General features: G+C 58.5%; 1 protein-coding gene across 1 annotated transcript in view; it reads left to right on the top strand.

Moving 5' to 3' along the window:
- The window catches only part of TFDP1 (transcription factor Dp-1), a 43,752-nt gene extending 25,646 nt beyond the window's left edge, over window positions 1-18,106 (top strand). Inside the window, exons 4-12 of the mRNA XM_032314270.1 lie at window positions 5,590-5,696; window positions 8,485-8,606; window positions 9,626-9,791; window positions 10,070-10,213; window positions 10,662-10,730; window positions 12,377-12,528; window positions 13,001-13,167; window positions 13,866-13,944; window positions 16,884-18,106. Of these exons, the coding sequence (XP_032170161.1) occupies window positions 5,590-5,696; window positions 8,485-8,606; window positions 9,626-9,791; window positions 10,070-10,213; window positions 10,662-10,730; window positions 12,377-12,528; window positions 13,001-13,167; window positions 13,866-13,944; window positions 16,884-17,028 (1,151 nt within the window). The 3' untranslated portion in view covers window positions 17,029-18,106. The remainder of the gene's footprint in view (window positions 1-5,589; window positions 5,697-8,484; window positions 8,607-9,625; window positions 9,792-10,069; window positions 10,214-10,661; window positions 10,731-12,376; window positions 12,529-13,000; window positions 13,168-13,865; window positions 13,945-16,883) is intronic.
- The last annotated feature ends 890 nt before the right edge of the window (window positions 18,107-18,996 follow it).

The raw sequence follows: 18,996 nt of genomic DNA, 5'->3' as shown, positions 1-18,996 counted from the left end.
GGAACCAGAAAAGACCCTGAATAGCCAAAGGAGTGTTGAAAAAGAAAGCCAAAGTTGGCAGCATCACAATTCCAGACTTCAAGCTCTATTACAAAGCTGTCGTCATCAAGACAGCATGGTACTGGCACAAAAACAGACACATAGATCAATGGAACAGAATAGAGAGTCCAGAAATGGACCCTCAACTCTAGGGTCAACTAATCTTCGACAAAGCAGGAAAGAATGTGCAATGGAAAAAAGACAGACTCTTCAACAAATGGTGCTGGGAAAATTGGACAGCCACATGCAGAAGGATGAAACTGGACCATTTCCTTACACCACACACAAAGATAGACTGAAAATGGATGACGGACCTCAACGTGAGACAGGAATCATCCTTGAGGAGAACACAGGCGGCAACCTCTTCGACCTCAGCCGCAGCCACTTCTTCCTAGAAACATTGTCAAAGGCAAGGGAAGCAAGGGCAAAAATGAACTACTGGGACTTCATCAAGATCAAAAGCTTCTGCACAGCAAAGGAAACAGTCAACAAAACCAACAGACAACCAACAGAATGGGAGAAGATATTTGCAAACGACATATCGGATAAAGGGCTAGTATCCAACATCTATAAAGAACTTAGCAAACTCAACACCCAAAGAACAAATAACCCAGTCAAGAAAGAAATAGGCAGAGGACATGAACGACATTTCTGCAGAGAAGACATCCAGATGGCCAACAGACACATGAAAAAGTGCTCCACATCACTCGGCATCAGGGAAATACAAATCAAAACCACAATGAGATCCCACCTCACACCAGTCAGAATGTCTAAAATTAACAAGTCAGGAGACAACAGATGCTGGCGAGGATGCGGAGAAAGAGGAACCCTCCTACACTGTTGGTGGGAATGCAAGCTGGTGCAGCCACTCTGGAGGTTCCTCAAAAAGTTGAAAATAGAGCTACCCTATGACCCAGTAATCGCACTACTGGGTATTTACCCTAAAGATAACAAATGTGGTGATCCGAAGGGGCACGTGCACCCGAATGGTCACAGCAGCAATGTCCACAATAGCCAAACTATGGAGAGAACCTAGATGTCCATCCACAGATGAACGGATAAAGATGTGGTTCATAAATGCAATGGAATGTTATGCAGCCATCGAAAGAAATGAAATCTTGCCATTTGCAGTGATGTGGATGGAACTAGAGGGTATTATGCTGAGCAAAATAAGTCCATCAGAGAAAGACAGTTCTCATATGATCTAAGGCATTTGAGAGGCAGGGTAGGGAGTTTGGGGGGTAGGGAAGGAAAAAATGAAGCAAGATGGGATCGGGAGGGAGACAAACCATAAGAGACTCTTACAAAACAATCTCACAAATCAAACGGAGGGTTGCTGGAGGTAAGGGGGATAGAGAGAGGGTGGCTGGGTGATGGACATTGGGCAGGGCATGTGCTATGGTGAGTTCCGTGAAATGTGTAAGCCTGACGATTCACAGACCTGTACCCCGGGGCAAATAATACATACGTTAATAAAAATAATTAAAAAAAAAAGAGATTTTAGGTTCTCAGAACTTAAAAGTGGTTGAAATTGTTGTCAAGAAAACATTAAACCTTTTGATTTTGTAATTTAAAATATAAAACCTATATGGGCGCCTGGGTGTCTCAGTGGGTTAAGCCGCTGCCTTCGGCTCAGGTCATGATCTCAGGGTCCTGGGATTGAGCCCCACATCGGGCTCTCTGCTCAGCAGGGAGCCTGCTTCCTCCTCTCTCTCTGCCTGCTTCTCTGCCTACTTGTGATTTCTCTGTCAAATAAATAAATAAAATCTTTAAAAAAAAATATAAAACCTATAGATACTAATGGGTTGTGATTATTAATCAGTTTGCTTACATAATGTTCTTAGGGTCCCTTTTCTGTTAGTGGTTACACAATTCAGAGCACATATGTCCCTAACTCATTTTGTTGCCAGGAGAGGAATCCTCCGTTTCATGATGTATTGGAAAATACCGTGTTACAGTTCCCTTAGCAAGGGGCTTTAAGTACATCTTTTTTTTTTTTTTTTTTTTGGTTCAAATGATCTCATTCCTTTTTTTTTTTAATCTTATTTATTTATTTGACACAGAGAGAGCAAGATCACAAGTAGGCAGACAGGCAGGCAGAGAGAGAGGAGGAAGCACGTTCCCTGCTGAGCAGAGAACCCAATGCGTGGCTCGATCCCGGGACCCTGAGATCATGACCTGAGCCAAAGGCAGAGGCTTAACCCACTGAGCCACCCAGGCGCCCCCAAATGATCCCATTCCTAAAGTGAGTAGCTCTCTAGGCTGTGACCGTCTCGCCTGTCTCATAACTGCAGTGTTATCTCCTGAGTCCTGGGTGTGGGCTGTGTGTGGCAGACTTTGTTGGAAGAGGGTGTTAAACATCTGTGGCCAGATTAAACCCGATGTGAAATCCCACCCTTGAGATTGACCAAAAGGGGTATGCCTTCCTGAGTTGGCAGGTGGCAGGAATGTGGGAGAGGGACACTGGCTGCTGGGGCGTGTGCCTGCGTGTGTATGTCTGCCGGGAAGTGTGTGTACGCATGTGTGCCTGTATATGTGCCGGGGCGTGTCTGTGTGTGTGTCTGCTGGGGTGTGTGTGCGCGCGGGTGTGGATTGTGTGTGCGTGTGTGCTGGGGTGTGTATGCGTGTGTGTGATGGGCTTGTGTACATGTGTGTGCGTCTGCTGGTGTTTGTGCATGTGTGTGTCTGCCAGAGCATGTGCGTGCGTGCGTATGTTTGTGTATATGTGCACCTGCATGCGAGAGTCTGCTGGGGTGTGCGCGTGCGTGCCTGTGCGTTTAGTGCGTGTGTGTGTCTGCCAGGGCAGGGGTGCGTGCGGGTGTGTGCCCAGACGTGTACATGTGTCTGCAGCATGGCCCTCGGGGTGTGCTGGGCTGGAGCCCATGATGCAGGTGGCCCCCGGGACTCAGGGACGGACTGGACGTGTGGACTCCGGGGGCCTCAGCAGGAGGAGGCTCGCCTGACTGTGCGGAGCGTCTGAGCAAGAGCCTCTGTGTTTGCTCAGCAGCCGGCTGTCGGGGGGAGCGGCTCGGCGGTAGAGGGGCCGCCAGGCCTTCCTGTGCTCGGGTCCCAGCATGGTGCGAGCACAGCTGCGGGCTGTCACGGTCTAGACCGCAAAGCCCGCGCAAGCGGTGCTTGTCCCTCTCCGGTTCGGGGGTGTGTGTGGAGAGGTACGCAACCGGTCGGAGCGCCGCCTGCAAGCCCTGGTGGTGGCCGCGGGCGGGAGGGGGTGGGTCTAGGGACGGCCAGTGAGCTCCGCTCCCCAAGGCGAGAACGGTGGTAGTCGTCTGAGGTCGTCCCGGAGCAGGATGGTCTGCCAGCGGATCCCTTGGACTGAAGAGTTTCTCACGCAGCGAACAAGGAAGAGCCCCTGCTGGCAGGGGCGTCCAGGAAAGGGGCCCCACCCCAGGCTGCCTCTGCCTCCCAGCCCTGCCGCTGCCCAAACTGCCCTCCACCTCGTTCCCCCAGCTGGGGGCTCTAAGCACGTGTCTTACAGAGGGACGTTGCTGGGCTTCCCGGTGGTGTGTGTGGGGCGGCCTTGTGGGGGGCCTGCAGGCTGCCCCGTCCCGAGTGCCCCGTCCTGTCAGCCCCTGTGCTCTGACGCCATTTACTTGATGTGCAAAATGAGCTTTGGGGCACCTGGGTGGCTCCGTGGCTTAAGCCTCTGCCTTCGGCTCAGGTCATGGTCTCAGGGTCCTGGGATCGAGTCCCGCATCGGGCTCTCTGCTCAGCGGGGAGCCTGCTTCCTCCTCTCTCTCTCTGCCTGCCTCTCTGCCTCCTTGTGATCTCTCTGTCAAATAAATAAATAAAATCTTTAAAAAAAATGAGCTTTAAGGCACAGTGTCATAAGAACTGCCTGTTGCTGGTGTTGACAGGGCGTCGTTTGCAAATTTAAAAAAATAACAATGTTTTTTAGTGAATCAGTTCAGTATTCCTAGAAACCTAATTACTAACCTGTCAATGAATCTGAAAAGTGGTATATTTTAAGTCTCTGTGCAAAATAGAGTAACTTTATTTTTTGTCCTCTGAAACCTCTTTTACATATCTAAAGCAGTTGTGAAAAATTTGCTTTTGCTCCAGGTACAGATCTCTGTGTGTAGAGGAAAATAAAAACCCTCAAAGCAAATATTTGCAGAAAATAAATATCTTTTGGTGTCGTTGGTAAAAATGCCAATGCTTGTTGGCCAGCCGGCTCGGTGGACTCGTGCTGTGGAGAAGTCCTGCCGCGTGTCTGTGCAGCGGTGAGACTCGGTGTGGCCTGAAGCCTGCAGCGTGTTCTTTGGAACGTGTGGACGGCAAAGGGCTCAGAAATGAACCTCTAGGCCGGGCGGACGAGGGCGGTGTTTGCGCATTTGGAGGCCATCACGAGGCAGAGCCTGTGAAGCGGAGGAAATGCCACTGGTGTCTGTGGAGCTCGACACCCCCCTCCCCACCCGCGCCCCTGCAGGGACCCGTGTGCGGCCACAGGAGGCCGGCCCGCTCCAGGAGCCGGGAGCGCGAGGCGTGGTGACTTGGGCAGGCTTTCTCCATACCGGCAGTGCGGCGGTGACCGCGAGCCTGGGACTGGGTCAGCGTCTCCCGGGGCGCTCAGGCCCTTCTTCAGAGGTCACGGCGAGGCACACGCTGCTTGCCTTCCCCAGACTCCGGCACCGCGGCCCACGCACACTCCCTTTTTTCTCTCTGCCTTTTGAGGCCATCAAGGCAAGGCCTTTGTTTCTTTATTTTGAATTTTTATCATTCCTACTTCCTTTGATTTTATTATGTAAAATCAACTATTGTACTATTTTTGTTCAGTTGTATGCTCAGCACCAGGGACAGAGCCCGCACGTAGACCTCTTAGCTGACACCCGGAGGAATGAGTATTTCTGTTCCCCGGGTGTCCTTCCTCTTTGCTTTGTGATAAGGTCACCTGTGAGTTCAGAGAGGGGGCAGTGTCCTCCCCAGGCATTTCTCTTCCTGGAAACCGAGATGAGAAGAGTCAGATTGCTTTAGATTTCGTTATTCTGGAGAGAGCGTGGGCGTGCACAGGGCTGGGTTTGGGGAGGGGCAGAGGGGGAGAGAGAATCTCAAGGCGACTCCGCACTGGGGCTCAGTCCCACGACGCAGAGGCCTGAGCCGAAACCAGGAGTCACATGCTCAGCAGACTGAGCCCTGGGGAGTGTTGGATTTCTGAACTCGTTTCGCAATACAGAAGTGCTGGAGCATTTAGGAGACTAACTGCCACAGTACTGCTGCTCTCCCCCGACGCTGCGGGCCCGCCAGAACATTCTGTAGGCAGACAGGCAGCCCCCAGGGGCTCGGGGCAGGTTGGTGAGACGCCTGGGCCCGTGCACCCCTGCCCCTGGACATGGAAGCAGCCGGAGGGGCTGGTGGGTGGATGAGCCGGTGATCGTGGCCACGCGGACAGCTTTAGGCTTAGACGTGTTTGCAGCTGACCCACAGCCCTAAGGTAGGTGAACGATGAATGTCCAGTTAGAGGCGTCACTGTCCTACAGCTACGCAACAGCCTTACGCGGAAGGGAACTAACCTGTCGCCTCCTTGTGTTGCAGGCGTGGTGTCCTTGGTGGCCGTCCACCCCTCCACAGTGAGCACGCTGGGGAAGCAGCTGTTGCCAAAAACATTCGGACAGTCCAATGTCAACATTGCACAGCAAGTGGTAAGGGGCCCGGGCAGGCGGGCTCGCCGGTTCTGGACGGTGGCCCATAGCTCTGGTGCGGAGGTTGGGGTGCGCGGTCTGCCTTCCGCAGTGCCCTCTTGATGTCTGCACGGCTGGGAAGCGTGTGCACTCCCCTGGCGCAGGCCTGCTGCAGACACAGGCCAGGCACCGTCCCCTCCTGGTACGTGTGTCCCGCTGACCCCAAGTCTGCCCCAGAGCGTAGAGTGGTGTGGGGGTGGCAGCACCTGGCCTTGACCCTCAGCGTGGGCGTTACTGCCTGGGAAACAAGGGTGGTGTCCTTGCAGGGCACATGGTGGGCGTAGGGCTCCGTAGGCTGTCAGGGCGCTGGGACTGGAATGCCCCTGCTGTGGCCCACCCTCTAGGAGGGGGCCGAGGTGGGTCTGTGCTCCTGGACTGTGCTAGGTGCCCCACTGCCTGATCACCCGTGGGGCTCATTGGCTCTTCCTGGTGGAGCTCTGGTCAGATTGAAGCCGCCCCTCCTGCTGGGCCTCGAGTGGCGCTGTGAGGAGGATGCTGGCTGCCCAGCTGTGCGTGTCCAGACCTGAGCTCCCACTTCTGGGGGACCCCCGGGGCAGCTGTGCTTGTGCCTGCCACTTCGCCCCGGCGTGGGCGTGACTGCTTTCCCAGCAGAGCTGTCGGTTGCACCGTATCTGGCTCATCACGGTTTTTTAGTAAACATCTTTTTGATAAAGTTAAATATTTCGTTCTATGTTTTATTCTGCAACTCGGGTTACTTTTAGCTGCTGCGTGTCATCGCAGCTCTAGCTCGGGTGCACCTCCTCAGTCGTAGGAGTCGGATGGTTGTAAGTGTAGGGCGGAGAGTCGACACGCAGGTTTGTCTTTTGGCGCCTTAAACTCTGTCAGCCTGAAAGTCACGTTCCTGGGCTGAGTCCGCCTGTTTCGGGGCAGCTGGTGTCGGCAGCGCCTCCCGCGCAGGCCCCAGCGCTGTGAGCTGCGGCTCACGTGTCGCCGTGTCTCTCGACCTTGACCACCAGAAGGTTGAGGCCGGAAGGACTGGCGCATCGTGACCTTGAGGGGCGTGTGAGCTCAGCACGCGCTCGCGAGGGGCTTCCGCCCCGGTCCGGGGAGTCGGTGCGCATGAGCACGGTGCCCAGGAGCGCGGGTGGGACGGGGGAGGAGCGGAGAGAAAATAGTTCCCTGTCACCCAGGGAGCCGTTCCGGAGCGCCTGCGGCGTGCCTGGCCCCCTGACCCTGTCTGGGCCAGTCGCGCAGACAGGTCCAGCTTAGGGAGAGGGCGAGAGCGCGGCTGCTGGCTGTGGGGGCCCAGGCCGCACGTCAGGCAGCCCTCTGGTGACTCTCCTGCCTGTCTGCGTGGGTGCTGGTGTCCTAAATCCACTCTCCCGGGAACGTCACCAACCCAGTCCCTGTGAAACATGTTCAGTAAGTGCCAGACTGACCGGTTTCCACATGTCCCGAACCCTCGGCCCTGAGCCTTGGCTAACGCGCCTTTTCCACGGTGAGCCTAGGCCCCGGAACGCACGTGTCTGTTGAGCAGAAACGGAGGGTTCGGGCAGTGCGTCTCCTCCCCGGGGATCTGTTTGCTTTTCGGTCCTCTTTTTCCGGAAAGCTACTGTCTGACTTCATGGCCTTTGAGTGAAGCGGCTGACACACAGCTTGGAAAACACTGTGATGAAACTTTGATCGTTGGAAATGTGAATTGAAAGAATGAAATTGAGAGTTTTCTTTCTGTGGTTGGTGGTCATTGGCCCTGACCTGTGGCCTGACCTAGGACCAAGTGCCTGGTCAGCTGTCCCCTGGCCACAGGAGGCAGCACACTCATTCTGCTGAGGAGGGGCCCTGGGCATGGCCAGTCCCTGAAGCTGTGTCCTGTCCCTGTGAAGGGCTGTCCCAGCACCCGGTGCCCGATGTGGCTCGCTGGGGCACTTGGCTGTGCAGAACCTGGGAAGTCATGTTTCTGAACCGATTCCTGGGTCAGCTCTTTGGTGGGGTGGAGTCACGTACGAGACCTGAGGACGCTGAGTGTGACTTGACGGTACACCGCAGCGTCTGTGTGTCCCTCGCGGGAATATTTGCATATTAGTGGCACCAAATTCTGAGTCCTTGTTGAAAACAAACGAGGCTCCTTTCCTTGGGTGAAGAGATGGTGCGGGTGCTCAGACTCGGTCCCCTGCGGTGCGGGTCATGCTGCCGTCCCCAGAGCTGCCTCGCCGTGGCGTGTGGGTCTGTTGCTCATTGCCGCTGCGCCCCCGCGCTGCCCCGTTCGAGGTGCTGGGTCCCCGCGAAGCCTCCACTGGGACGCGTTCCCCACGTGCAGGTGGGCCGATGGGCACCACAAGTGTGGGGACTTTTTCCTGTTTGTGTTTTGGCGTTTAGCACCCCCTGGGAGAGAGGATTTCATCCTCGTCCGCATCACTGAGCAGAAGGGAAAGTAAACTTGGGCACGGGGAACAGTGGGGACGTGCCTGGTTTTGCGGACCCTCCTCGAACCACAGCCTCCCCGGGGGTCGCCGTCCGGCGGGCTCACCGGGATGGGACGGTTCCCCGTGCTTTTGTTGGGCCGGGAAGGCCCCGGGAGTCGGTGAGGGAAACGGCTCGTGCCGCGCAGAAGTGCCGCTCGCCGGCGTCTGGCTCTCAGTGTGGGCCGTGGTGCTCGCGCGACCGTGTTCTCGCGGTCCCCGTGGCTGGCGGAGCTCGGCGGTGCCCGTGGCGGATGGGAAGCGGTGAGACGGCAGGGGCGCACGCGGGGATGTCTCATTGTGTTCTGAATTGTCTCTTTTGACTGTAGGTAATTGGTACGCCTCAGAGACCTGCAGCGCCCAACACTCTGGTGGTAGGAAGCCCACACACCCCTAACACTCACTTTGTCTCACAGAACCAGCCTTCAGACCCCTCACCTTGGTCTGCCGGGTGAGCACATCGCCTAGAATCGTAACCCCGGCTCTCCGGGCCACGCGGGCCGGCCGTCGCGCCTGCGGTAGACGGCGTCAGGGCGCACTTCTCCTCGCGGGGGAGAAGTCTGGCTGCAGGGGAGCCGCTCCCCGTGGTCCGGGGGTGGCGGCATTGTGAGGGGGGCAGCTTGCGGTGGAGGAAGAGGAGGAAGCTGGCTTCTCAGCACTGCGGTGACGGGCGCTTTTTCCGTTGTCTGCGCTGGAAAGTAGCGTCTAGGGGACAGCGTGCACGTGTGACGGCCCTTGCGGCAGCTCTGGCTGCCGTTCCTTGGGCGACACCACGGGAGGGTCCCACCACACGGTCACCTGGACCCTTCTTCCCTGTAAAGCAACCTCGTGAGAAAACGATTTTACTCGGAGGTCAGCTCTGTGACTTTCCTTAAAAACAAAAACAAAGCTTTTTGGATTTACGTATGTATTGGTTCTAAAGCAAAATCGTGATTTCCTGAGTCATCGTGAGAAACTCAGAGCCATCTTTTCCTTGACGTGGTGCCTTAAACAGTTGAGCCGTTGGGTTTCCTGTGCTCTGAGGCTCACTGTGGTCTTCAGGGTCGGGTGCCCGCTGCCACGTGGCCGTCATGGTCTCCATACAGCCTTGGCTCGCAGCCTGCTCAAATTTTCTTTAAGAAGTTCTTAAATTTGCGGTAAAATCTCCACAGTTCCTATGTCCGTGGCCATCTTTTTAAGAAGTAGCGTTGGTGTATCAGGACGCAGTAGATACGCACTGGCGGCTCCTGCCCTTCCAGGCGAGGCCCCGTGTTTTCTGGGAGCGGATGCAGATAGGAGGCCTGGCCACTTAACCGTTGGTGTCTTGGCCCCATGGCTGTGCCCAGTGCGCTCTACAGACGAGCTGGGTCCCCGGGGCTGCGCGTGGGGCCTCGGCCCGTGCCCAGCTTGCTAGCCTTGTGGGTGAGCGTGTGTCCCCGGCGGCCGGTGCGGGGGTGCTGAGGGCACTGCTGTTCCTTTGTGTTTTCCAAGGAAGCGGCACAGGAAAGGGGAGAAGAACGGGAAGGGCCTGCGGCACTTCTCCATGAAGGTGTGCGAGAAGGTGCAGAGGAAGGGGACCACGTCCTACAACGAGGTGGCCGACGAGCTGGTCGCAGAGTTCAGTGCCGCCGACAACCACATCCTACCAAACGAGTCCGTGAGTATGTGCCGCGCGGTGGGCACACACCCCGGTGTCGCACGGCCCGCCCTGGGTTTCTGTGAAACAACGGGAGACACACAGTTCAGAGAACAATCTGAAAGAATTCTCCGGACCTGTCTGCGGCCCGACACCCTCCCCTCCCAGATGTGGTCGTGCGCGGGGCCCGGCTCCCGGCGGGCCGGCTCCCCGGCGCAGCTCCCTCTTCCTCGGGCTCAGTGGGGATGCGCTGGGAGTGTCCCGGACGGTGTGGAAAGCTCATGCTCCGTGCCCAGCAGGCTTACGACCAGAAGAACATCCGGCGGCGCGTCTACGATGCCTTGAACGTGCTGATGGCCATGAACATCATCTCGAAGGAGAAGAAAGAGATCAAGTGGATCGGCCTGCCCACCAACTCGGCTCAGGAGTGCCGGAACCTAGAGGTGGCGCGGCCCGGCTCGTTTCCCCTCGCGCCCCTGTACGCTTGCCCCACAGCTGCTGTGTGTCCCGAGGGTGCCTGCTCAGGGTCTGGTGCGTGTGTGCCTGGCCCGGACCAGGGCTCCGCCGCTTGCCCACCGTCCGTCCAGCTTGCCTGCGCTCTGCGGGCACCGATGAGGAGGCGTCTGGCCCACAGTGGGCAGCGCACCCCAGCATAGGAAGTTCTGAAACCTGGCTGGTGGGGTTCGAGTTTTAGAGCGTCACGTCCAGAAGACGAGAGAAGGTGGAGAGGGTGCAGCGGGAGGCGGAGGAAACCCCTGTGGGTCCCGTCCCCACACCTGGTTGGCTCTAGGTCACCTGCTTCCCCTCGTTAGACTGGGGCGAAGGGTTCCGTGAGCTCGTCCCTAGGGGGTGCTGGTGGCTGTGTCATGATGCCTCCGTCTTGTTCTGAAGGTGGAGCGGCAGAGGCGGCTTGAAAGGATCAAGCAGAAGCAGTCTCAGCTCCAGGAGCTCATCCTGCAGGTACGGGCGCTGCTCCCCGCCGGTCTGGCCTCATCCTGCCGCCACGGTGTCCCCTGTGCCCCTGGATCTGCTGCCCGGACGCGTCAGAAGGTCCCGAGCAGCGTGCTGGCACACGTTCCTTGCTGCCTCGTGTGGGGACAGAGGGCGGGTTGTCCTAGCTGTTGGGTGTTACCGTCGTCCACCTCCTACGGGCCCTCGCGACGAGCGGTCCTAGAGCCCAGGTGTGGGGCTCAGCACTGTCTGCGGCCTGGGCGCGTGTCCACCGCGGACGGCCTCTGCACTGAGAGCTCGAATGCAATTTCACACGCGCCCGCTGAGCTTCTGTGCGGGTGCTGTAGACGCTTACAGAGAGCGTGCGTGCGCAGTAAGCCCACGGCCCGTGTGTGCTGCTTGTCAAAGTCTAAACGGTGGGAGGGATGCCGCTTGGAAGGCAGCGCCCAGAGCTTCCCTGGGGCAGGAATGCGTTCTGAGGACCGGAGCCCAGACCAGGGTGTGAGGTGGCAGCTGTGGGGCAGAGGTCAGCGCACGTGGCCGGTAGGCCTGTGTCTCTGTGCCCGCACCTGCAGAGGACGCCCCAAGGGTGGGCGTCTTCCCCGCGGGGATCTGGAGATGCCCATTCAGGGCTGGAAGCAAAACACAGATTGCACCAGGAGCTTGCTGCAGGGTGTGGCCAGTCCCTGGCCTGAGGCCGTGCAGTGCTGGGGCCGTCTGGCCGGGGCCTGGGGTGGGGTTCAGCCGCTGTGGAAGTGGCCGGCCAAGGAAGGGAGCACGGCTCGGCAGCGGTTTGTTGCCTGTGGCGGGGGCTTGGGGGAGCCCTGGGACCCTGGGGGGACGTGTCGCAGGGTCTGAGGACAGGCCTAGTGGCCGCTGTCAGAAGATAAAGGTGGGGGGGGCTGTCAGCGAGGGGCTTGGGACATGTGCTGGCTCAGTACCCCCAGGCCATGGTGAAGGGTGTGTGTCTTGCCTCGCTGGGTGCGCTCAGCCACGGGGCACCGCAGCCAGCCCCTGTGCCCTAGGGAGGCTTCCGGACTGGGAGCGCTCCAGGGGGTGGAAGCGGCCTCGGGGTTGAGGGACGCAGGAGAGGAACGGGCACACGTCGCGGGGCAGCGGTCCCTCTTCTCGGTTCTCTGCAGCATCTGCAGCACACGGAGTTACTTGAAACCAAGCCTCACGGTCCCCCTCAGGGCACGGTGCCGGGGGGCCAGCTGCGGTGGGAGGGGCGCTCTCTGGCTTTACCGCAGGGGAGTTCGCATGCAGGTGCGAAGTGTGAAGGCTTTCCCCAGGGAGAGCGCCGTGCCGGCGGGCCTGCTGCCGGCAGGTGCTCCGGGAGGCACGGGTGCTCCGCCAAATGCCGGCCTTCTTGGATGCAGAAGGAGCAGGAGGACGTAGCCTCCAGCACGGACGCTCTTCTCGAGACCCTCCTGCGAGGGGCTTCTGTCCGTCAGCGCGAGCACCTGCCTCCCGCCTCCATTCCCCTTCGGGTGTTGGATGTTCGGGTGCGCTCGCTCTCTCCCCCGGCGGATTGCTCTGAGCTCTCGAGGGGCCTGACCCCTGCTGCTGCCCTGTGGGCTTGGGCACGGTTGTCAGGGACGCCCGTGGACAAGGCAGCTGGTGTGAGTAGCATGCTGGTGGCTCATCTTTTTTAGCAAATTGCCTTCAAGAATCTGGTGCAGAGGAACCGGCAGGCGGAGCAGCAGGCCAGCCGGCCGCCCCCACCCAACTCTGTCATCCACCTGCCCTTCATCATCGTCAACACCAGCAAGAAGACCGTGATCGACTGTAGCATTTCCAATGACAAGTAGGTCCCGCGACAGGTGCCCACCCCCCGCCCAGGGTCCTAGCTGAGCCTCAGGTCGGTGGAGAGTGTCGCTGTCACGGTCAGCGGCGCGTCCGCTCCTTCCGTCAGAGACGTATCTGACTTGTCGTTACTTGTCATTTGGCGCAACAAAGTTACAGACTTATTTCTCACATCCCTGGTTTCGCGTTTGTCTTGTGAAAGGAAGACCTGGGACCCGTCGGGGTTGTCACTGGCACAGCCGTCGAACCCTTGTGCGGAGAGTGGTCGGCGTTCCGTGCCGGCGGGGGGAGGCAGGCCGTCCCGCGCGCGGCGTCTCTGTGACGCTCTGGCGCTTCTGAGTGGATGGGTTTTGGAGGACGTGGGTAAAGAGGGCGTCTGAGGGAGGTTGGCTGAGTGGGGTGGCTCTGCTTGGGGCCTGTGCCGCGATGAACACGGCCAGTGATGCCTTTTCTGATGGTGACTTTGCCCCCAGGTTCGAGTACCTATTCAACTTTGACAACACATTTGAGATCCATGACGACATAGAGGTCCTGAAGCGGATGGGGATGGCCTGCGGGCTGGAGTCCGGGAGCTGCTCTGCCGAGGACCTGAAGATGGCGAGAAGCTTGGTGCCGAAAGCACTGGAACCTTACGTGACAGGTCTGTCACCTCCGGTTCTCTTGGTGGCCGTGGGGCTGGACCTCAGGTCTGGACGTGCGGCCAGCCTTTGCTGAGGCTGAATTCGCACTCGGCACCAGAAGTGGGGACAGGTAGATTCGGGGGTGGGACCCCCGTGGGGACCGTGCTGTTTTGGGGGTGGTTGGCCTTCGCAGCCGGGGAACCCAGATAAGACTCTGAGGAGTGAGGCGCGCTGCCTCCTCCTGACGCGGGGGGAGGAGGAGTTTGCTCGGGAGCCGTGTGGGGGACTCCTGTGCTGAGCGGCGGGGTCGGGGCCACAGAGGGAGGCGCTTTGTGGTGAGGAAGCTGCTGGCGCTGCCCCACTTTGTGGTGTGGGTCCCCCCACCCCCAGAGCCGCTGGGCTGGACCGGACCGCACCAGCTCCCAGCCGGCGCTCCACAGAGGTCGCGGACACTGGCCGTGTTCCTGGTGCGCGCCGTCTCCAGGGCGTCAGGGGTCCTCCTGCCCTTGGCCCCACTTTCCACTTTCTGACAGTGTCTGTTCCGCGGCACAGCTGCGTGGTCATTGGCGATCATGTCCATGAAGGTCTGGGTGCCTTCTTGGGAGGACGGCCTGCGTCCCTGCAGAGAAACCACCAGCAGGTCAGCTGTCTGGCCTGGACCCGTCTTGCGGCAGCGCGAGCCTCGCTTGTGACCTTCACTTTGTTTTCTTCCCTTCAGAGATGGCTCAGGGACCCCTTGGAGGGGTGTTCGTCACGTCGTCGGTGTCGACCTCGAATGGCACGCGGCTTTCTGCCAGGTGACCGCGGCTCTGGGCCGAGCGGGTGGGCAGAGCCCCTGCTCTCCTGCAGACAATCCGTCCTCCTCCATGGCTCCTGCCGGCTCCTGGCGCGAGGGTGGGACTTCCCCACTGGCCGTGCTGTCGGTGTCGGCCGCTCCCGGCAGGGCTTCTCTCGGGCTGTGTGCCCCAAGGTCTACCGTAGCCTGTACCCTGGGTGACCAGGAGCCTCTTTCTCATGGTTTCTTCCCCTTGAAACTTCAAGTGACACGTGATTGACTTTTTAAAAAGTAGCATGCAGTGACGTGGCCCAAACTGCCCGAGCTGCCTGTAGGCAGCCCGAGGGCCAGGGGTTTCTTATCTGTGTTTTCTGTTCCTGCTTAACGTACTTGAGGTCACGCTGTGCATAAAGCTGTGTTCTCTGCTTTTTTTTTTGGTTTTGTTTTGGTTTTTTTAAAAGATTTGCTTTATTTGAACGAGAGAGAGAGAGAGAGAGCGAGAGAGCATGAGCTGGGGAGGGAGCAGCAGACTCCCCGCTGAGCAGGGGCTTGACGGGACTCCACCCTGGGACCGGGGACCCTGGGACGGTGACCTGAGCTGAAGGCAGACGCCTCACCGACGGGGCCACCAGGAGCTGCTTTTTCTCCTCTTTACTGTTTATTGGATGTATGTTTTCTGTGTTACTGAAGGAGTTGTTCTGCTTAAATCAGTGTGTGCGAGCCTTCGATCTGGCTGTCCCACAAAGCAGAATTGTATCGTTTCTGGGTATTTATCTTAGGTTTTTTAAAGATGATAAGATAATTTCTGTATTAAATATTAACCGAACAGTGGTTTTATTAGCTTTCCTGTCATGTCATGTTATATGTGTTATCTTATATCAACTCTAGATGTTAATAGATGTTTAATTTCTTAAAATACGAGATGGATGAGCAGTTGTAGGTTCAACAAAATGGATGGATATGCTAGCGGGTGGCACAGCGTGTCGCGGCCGGCTCGCACTCCAGGGTTCTGGGATGTGGGCGAGGCTCCCGGCCTGTGCTGCCAGATGGTCTGGTCGTGGGGTCATCCCTGAAGTCCTTTGGGGGGTGTCTGGCCCGAGATCAGCTCCGTTTTTCCCGGTAGCCCTCCAGCTGTGTGTGCAGTGTCAGTCGGCTGTGCTGCGCGCTGGGTGTTCTCAGAGTCGCGATTCAGGTATTGGCTCAAGTTTTCGAGGCTCACTCCAGGTTTGTAACAAGGCGAGTAAATTCACCACCATTTCAGAAGAAAAATCAGTGCAGAGACTGGCGTTCTTTTGTGAAGACGGTAATTTCTTGGGCAGTTTGGATGCAGTTTGAAGCGGCTTTATGGCTGAATTATTTGCCTTTTCCGACTTTCTTGCTAGGCTGGATTTCACAGATGCGTAGTTCCGTTGTCAACCAGTGGAACGTTGAACAGTGTTTATTGTATGATGTTCCTAAATGCTAAAGGGCATTAAGATACATACATTTGGTTGCATGTTAAAGAAAAGTGTTTCTTGGTGCCCGAGCTCTGGCCTGTGGCAGGTGTGGGTGCTGTCCACCTGGGGCTCCCCTCTGTGTTGCCCAGTGAGAGCCGTGCCCGGTAGCCCACGCCCCGGACTCCCTCTCTCGTGTAGAGGAGCTGTGTCTCCCCGGCGGTTCTGCCCTTCTGGGTCTGCCCTGTTGAGGCAGCGGCTGGGCCCTTACAGTGGAGTAGCAGAGCCTGAGGCTTCTGGGCGACCCGAGACCCTGTGTGCTTGTGGGAGGTGCCTGCCTGGAGTCTCTCTTGAACTTGAAGTTCTCGACTCGCATCCCTTTAACATCTGACGTTTCTTAGAATATGTTTTTTTGCTGCTCAAATACCGAGAAATCCCCATGACTTTTGAGGACGACTCTGTGAGCGGGTTACACATGGGGGACACGAGCACTTTGTGGGTGACGGCTGTCAGCACAGGGGCCCCAGGATGCTGTCTGACAGTCAGTGTCTGGGCCACTGTGCCAGGTGCTGGGAGGTACCTGAGCCCAGAGGTCTTTGCTCAGGATCCCAGCCAAGAATCTCTCTGCTGTAGGCCAGGACCTTGCCTGAGGTGCTGTTGACACAGGGGCCAGCTGGCTGTCACACGTACCCTAGGGCTCAGATGCCAGTGGCCCCCCAGTCGTGATAGCAGAGAGGTTAGATGTCCCCTGTTGAGACTCCCAGGGGCACAGCGGCAACATCGACCGGTTCCAGACGCCCATCCGAGGACCAGGGTGTAGGGCTGAGCAGCCCTGCTTCCCAGAGGCACCAGCCCTGCAGCCCTGCCCCCCAGACCCCTGGGCTCTGCCCCGCCAACCTTGCTGCCTTTCAGCGAGAGCCGTTTCCTGGGCTGGTGGACCACTGTGGCTTCTCGCAGAGTGTCTGGATGAGACTCACCTGTCACAGCTCAGCTTCCTGGGCTCGGCGCTGGCTCCAGGGGAGCGGAGGGTGTCATTGGCACGTGTGTGCAAACCGCACCACGTGGCCACACGCACAGACCCCACACCTGCACACGTACGCGCACACAGCACGTGCATAGTCACGCACACGGCACACTTTAACAACATGCGCACACACGCGCACAGGCATACGCGTACACAGACCACACGTGCACACACACGCCTACACACCTTGCTGGGTGCTTCCCCCACGCTCCTGGCTGGGAGCCTTGCTTTGGAGGATTCCTTGTCCTTTCCTGGGGCCCCTTTTTCCTAAGCTGCGCCCCCTCCGAAGATCCAGGGTGTCACAAGTACACAGCCTGGAAGAAGGAGCTGTGGTCTCCAGCTTTGGCGTGTGGGGTTTTGTGTGTGACGTAATCACCGATCCCGCGGCAGCCGGTGTTGCTTCGGTTCGGTGCCTGAGAGGCTGGGCGCGGGGGTGCCGGGTGCGCTGGTGCGGACGTGGGGCTCCCTGCTCTGCCTGACCGCCTTGTCTCGCCTCGTCCTCAGTGACCTGACCAACGGTGCGGACGGCATGCTGGCCACGAGCTCCAGCGGGTCCCAGTACAGCGGCTCCCGGGTGGAGACCCCCGTGTCCTACGTCGGGGAGGACGAGGAGGAGGACGACGACTTCAATGAGAACGAGGAGGACTGACGCCTGCCCGCGGCCCGCCCTGGCGGTCTGCGTCGGGAGCGGCTGCTTCTGCTGTGGCGTGTGTTTCTTTCTGGCCTCTTCCCCGGGACCCGGCGGCGAGCTGCTGACCGGCCACGCGGCTCCAGCGAGCAGGCGAGGGCGTGTCCCGCGGGGTCTCGGGGTGAGCGGTGGGGTGTCTCCACGCCAGCGGCCGCTCGGGCCCCTTCCCCACTGTCTAGGGTTGTGTCTCCGTCGTCTGTCCTCACCCGGCCTTCCCTTTGCCCCCTGTCCTTGCCGAGTCACCGGAGCCTGGCGTGCCAGTCGGGTCGCCGGGGCGGGCTGCACGGTGCGCCGTGGGGCGGCCGCGTGTCTGCTGGGGCGTGCGGCCCCTGCCGATGCCCGCCCATCCCGGGGCATCGGGGGGCCGGCGCACGGCGGCTCTGCTTTTCCTGTTTGGCGCCATCAGCTGTACCGTGACTATTTTCCCGTAAATTATATTGACTGTGATTCCGTCCAGTTTATACTTTTCTCTACGTCGCAGCAAATCGCCAAGTTCTGTTTCTGTTTTTGTTCGTTCGGTCAGAGTCTCCTGCCGTTGCTGGTGCGGCGGCGACCGCGGCGGGAGGCTTGGGCACGCGTGCCGCTGGGGAGGCCGCCTGATTTCTCCCAGGCGGGCGGGACTCGGGGGTCGTTGTTCACAGGCCGGCACGTCTGTCATCTGAGGACACGAACTGAAACAAACGTCGTCTGTGTTTCGTGGCACCTCCTGTAATCTGTGATGAAGTCGACATTAAATAGAGAGAACGTTCTAACAGTTTTTTAACTCAGAATTTGTCAATCATTTTTAATAGTTCTTTTTTTATAAGAAGAAAAAGGAATTTCAGGACAGGCAGTAGTCCCTTTTAAAATTTATTCACAAAAACCCATTAACTGCACAGTTGCCGTCAGCTGCCTGTTCTAAACAGTAGTCTTTTTATTGAAACACAAATAAACTTTTCTGTAATATTTTATGGAATATAAAGAGACTTTAATTGTTTGACTTGTTTAACTTGGCACTGTTAGTTTTTATTAATAAAACGCGCATGGGCATTTTAAACAAGTTCTCTGCTCCTCTGATTCCAGATTCTTGTCCACAAGTCACTCCGTCTCCCGTGTCGGTCTCGCTTCTCTCCGGGCGAGGGCAGGCGGCCAGGCCGGACGGGGGGCCCGGGGCACACACCGAAGCCCGCCCTCCAACCGTGCACTCCGCGGGCACGACCCCGTGTCCCTCTCGGGCCCTCGCAGTTGAGACAGGGTCGGGGGTTTGGCTTTCAGGTGCGAGGTCGTATGGTGAGGAAGGACCGCAAAGGGGTGTGGACGGTGGAGGACTGTCGCCTGCGCCGGGGCATCCGCGGTGCCGCGGAGCGAGGGGCGGCCGCTGCGGTCTTGCCGGTCGTGACCTCCCTCTGCTGTTGAGGGCAGCAGGCGCTGGAGGGTGGTGGCCCGGTGGCTCCGTGCTCACTGGGTGCCGTGGGCCCGCGAGCCCAAGGTGGCCTCCCCGTGGGACCCGCGGAGCTGGTGTGGGCGCGGGCCGCTCGCAGAGGGAGCCTGTCCTTGGGGTCCAACAGGCTCCCACCCTCAGCAGTGAGGGACTGTGTCACTCTGGGAGGTGACATTGCACCTGGTGCTTGCGTGGGTCAGGACACCAGGTCGTGCGGTGGCTGGGGGCAGGGGCTCTCCGGGAGAGTGTGTTGGTTTGATCAGACGCTCTCGTCCCGGGCTTTGGTGCAGGACCTGGAGTGAGCCGCCCGCGCGTCCCTGGGTGTTGGAGGGTGGGCTCGTGTCCGTGGCTTCCGGTGGGGCGCAGCCCACGTGACGCCCTCTTGCCCCCTGCTCACCTCCTGCAGGTGGGCGGGCTCCTGGGGACAGCCCCGCTGCGGCCTCGTCCGAATTTCCCTGACGGGGGTGGGGGGGTGAAACTTGAAAAGATTTCCAAAGAGAAAGGGATTT

The sequence above is a fragment of the Mustela erminea genome, chromosome 15 (assembly GCF_009829155.1).
Source record: "Mustela erminea isolate mMusErm1 chromosome 15, mMusErm1.Pri, whole genome shotgun sequence".
Lineage (NCBI taxonomy): Eukaryota > Metazoa > Chordata > Mammalia > Carnivora > Mustelidae > Mustela > Mustela erminea.
This window is presented reverse-complemented; position numbering and strand designations above follow the sequence as displayed.